At 35.3% G+C, this 2,280-nt stretch overlaps 1 protein-coding gene across 2 annotated transcripts; it reads left to right on the forward strand.

Moving 5' to 3' along the window:
* Nucleotides 1-616: 616 nt before the first annotated feature.
* Uch-L5 (ubiquitin carboxy-terminal hydrolase L5) lies at nucleotides 617-2,005 on the forward strand. Of its 2 annotated transcripts, none has more exons than XM_069046748.1 (5): nucleotides 617-751; nucleotides 816-898; nucleotides 943-1,024; nucleotides 1,078-1,569; nucleotides 1,625-2,005. In XM_069046748.1, exons 2-5 carry the CDS (start codon nucleotides 823-825, stop codon nucleotides 1,962-1,964), a joined length of 990 nt encoding a protein of 329 aa, XP_068902849.1. In that variant the 5' UTR covers nucleotides 617-751; nucleotides 816-822; the 3' UTR covers nucleotides 1,965-2,005. The 2 variants fall into 2 exon arrangements, with proteins under 2 accessions (XP_068902849.1, XP_068902852.1); XM_069046751.1 differs by having other exon boundaries at nucleotides 620-751; nucleotides 961-1,024.
* Nucleotides 2,006-2,280: the final 275 nt, after the last annotated feature.

Raw genomic sequence — 2,280 nt, forward strand, 5'->3', positions numbered from 1 at the left:
TACAGGTGGGAATCAAAGCGGTGTATCTTACGCTCCGTCTATTCTATTTCCCACGTCACTGGGTACGGCCCGGCCGACTCTGCCGCCCCTAACGAGCCGTCACTGGGTCCCACACCAACAAATGGGGTCTATGGCCGGAACTTTCCCTATGCCTGACTTCAACTCATCCTAGACAATAACTCACCGCAATTTCGTTCGAATCGGCCACAAAAAAAAAAATCGAAAAAACCATGAACCCCTCCCTACCTTCTATCGAATTTGCACATCGAAGAAACATTTAAACGGTCATAGCTCCGTTATTAAACATAATACATATGACAATGAATTCTCATACAAAGTGAACAATTACCCAAAGTTGGAATTCGGAATAATAATAATAAAAATTAAGTAAAGGAAATTCTCGAAGTGCTCCCCATTTTGTTCTAAACATAAATTAAGTAACTCTTCTCTCGGACGATTCACCAGCATGTTTAATTTAATTTGAAATGACAAATTTGACTTGTCACTGATGCGGCTGTCAGTGTGAATCCGTCAACAACCGGATGTTACTCCAGTTGTACCATTTAAAAATAAAATTCAGCATTACCAACTTAAACAGTCCTTCTTGATCATTCCGTATAAGCGTGTTCGTGTAACGCTAGGCGTATTCAATTTCGAACCGTTGGCAACACTGGAACTGGCGAACTGAAACATGCGCAAAACGCAGATCTCAGGTGCCTAATCTCAATCTGCAGCAATTACAATCACAACAGTAAGGTTATCGTTACTTGTATTGTAATAATTAAATAAACTTACTGCCCACAAACCACAAACAGAAAAGTAATGGCCGAAACAGCTGGGAATTGGTGTTTGATTGAAAGCGATCCTGGAGTTTTCACAGAATTAATCAGGGAATTTGGTAAGGTTTTTGCAGGGTCACATGAATGATTTGAATTTACATAGATGTACCTATTCTTTTAGGTGTAAAGGGTGTTCAGGTGGAAGAGTTATGGAGTTTAGAACCTGAACAATTTGAAAATTTAAAGTAAAAACAACCATTTTATAATTATCCAATAAAAACTAATTAATTTGTTGCAGGCCAATCCATGGTCTTATTTTTCTGTTCAAATGGACAAAAGATGATGAGCCAAACGGAACTATTGTGCAAGATTCTCGTTTAGATAAAATATTTTTTGCAAAACAAGTAATAGAGAATGCTTGTGCAACGCAAGCTATCTTGAGTGTCCTATTAAATTGCCGTCATGCAGATTTAAAACTAGGTCACACTTTAAGTGAATTGAAAGATTTTTGTCAAGGTTTTGATGCAAATATGAAAGGATTAACTATAAGTAATTCACCTGTTATTAGGTCTGTGCATAATTCATTTGCTAGACAACAAATTTTCGAATTTGACCCCTCTTTGGCTAATAAAAATGAGGATGTATTTCATTTTGTTAGTTACATACCAATTGATGGTAGACTGTATGAGCTTGACGGTTTAAAATCAGGCCCCATTGATTTAGGCCCTGTTGCACCAGATTCAGATTGGGTAGATGTTGTTAGACCAATTATTGAAAAACGAATTCAAAGGTGTGATATGTTTTTAAAAAATAACTTTGTTCAGACATCTAAATCAAATTTTTAGGTACAACGAAGGTGAAATCCACTTTAACTTAATGGCAATCGTGAGTGACAGAAAAATGCTATATCAGAGACAACTGGAGAGTTTACAAAAATATGTCGAGGAAGGTGGCATGGAAACAGACGCCCAACAAACAGAATTAGCACGACTTCGTTTACTCATCGAAGAAGAGGATAATAAGAGACATCAGTATCAAATTGAAAATATCAGACGCAAACATAATTATTTACCGTTAATTGTGGAAATTTTGAAAATTTTAGCCAAAGAAGGAAAACTGATGCCCTTGTATGAGCAAGCTAAACAAAAATCTGTCAAAAAACAAAAATCAAAAATGTCCTCATAACTGTTTCTTTTTCTACTATTAATAAAATTAATTTGAATATGCTTGTGCTTTTTACAAACAAAAAAAAACAACAACAATGTGTTATTATGTAAAATTATTATGTACTGTCGCGAGCAAAAAATTCTGGTCAATGTTATTTCAAAATTTGGTTAGATTGTCACAAATAAAAAAAATTTCCCTGCCTGATTATGCCCATGTCAACGAAGTGTCAAAAAAATTTAAATTGTTATTAAAAAAATGACAATGTCATACATAATGACAGGTTATGATTTTTACAATAGAGCATTTTCCAACGAGAGGCTAAATGACCCAGGCC

This window comes from Tenebrio molitor, chromosome 1 (genome assembly GCF_963966145.1).
Source record: "Tenebrio molitor chromosome 1, icTenMoli1.1, whole genome shotgun sequence".
In the NCBI taxonomy this organism is placed as follows: Eukaryota; Metazoa; Arthropoda; class Insecta; order Coleoptera; family Tenebrionidae; genus Tenebrio; species Tenebrio molitor.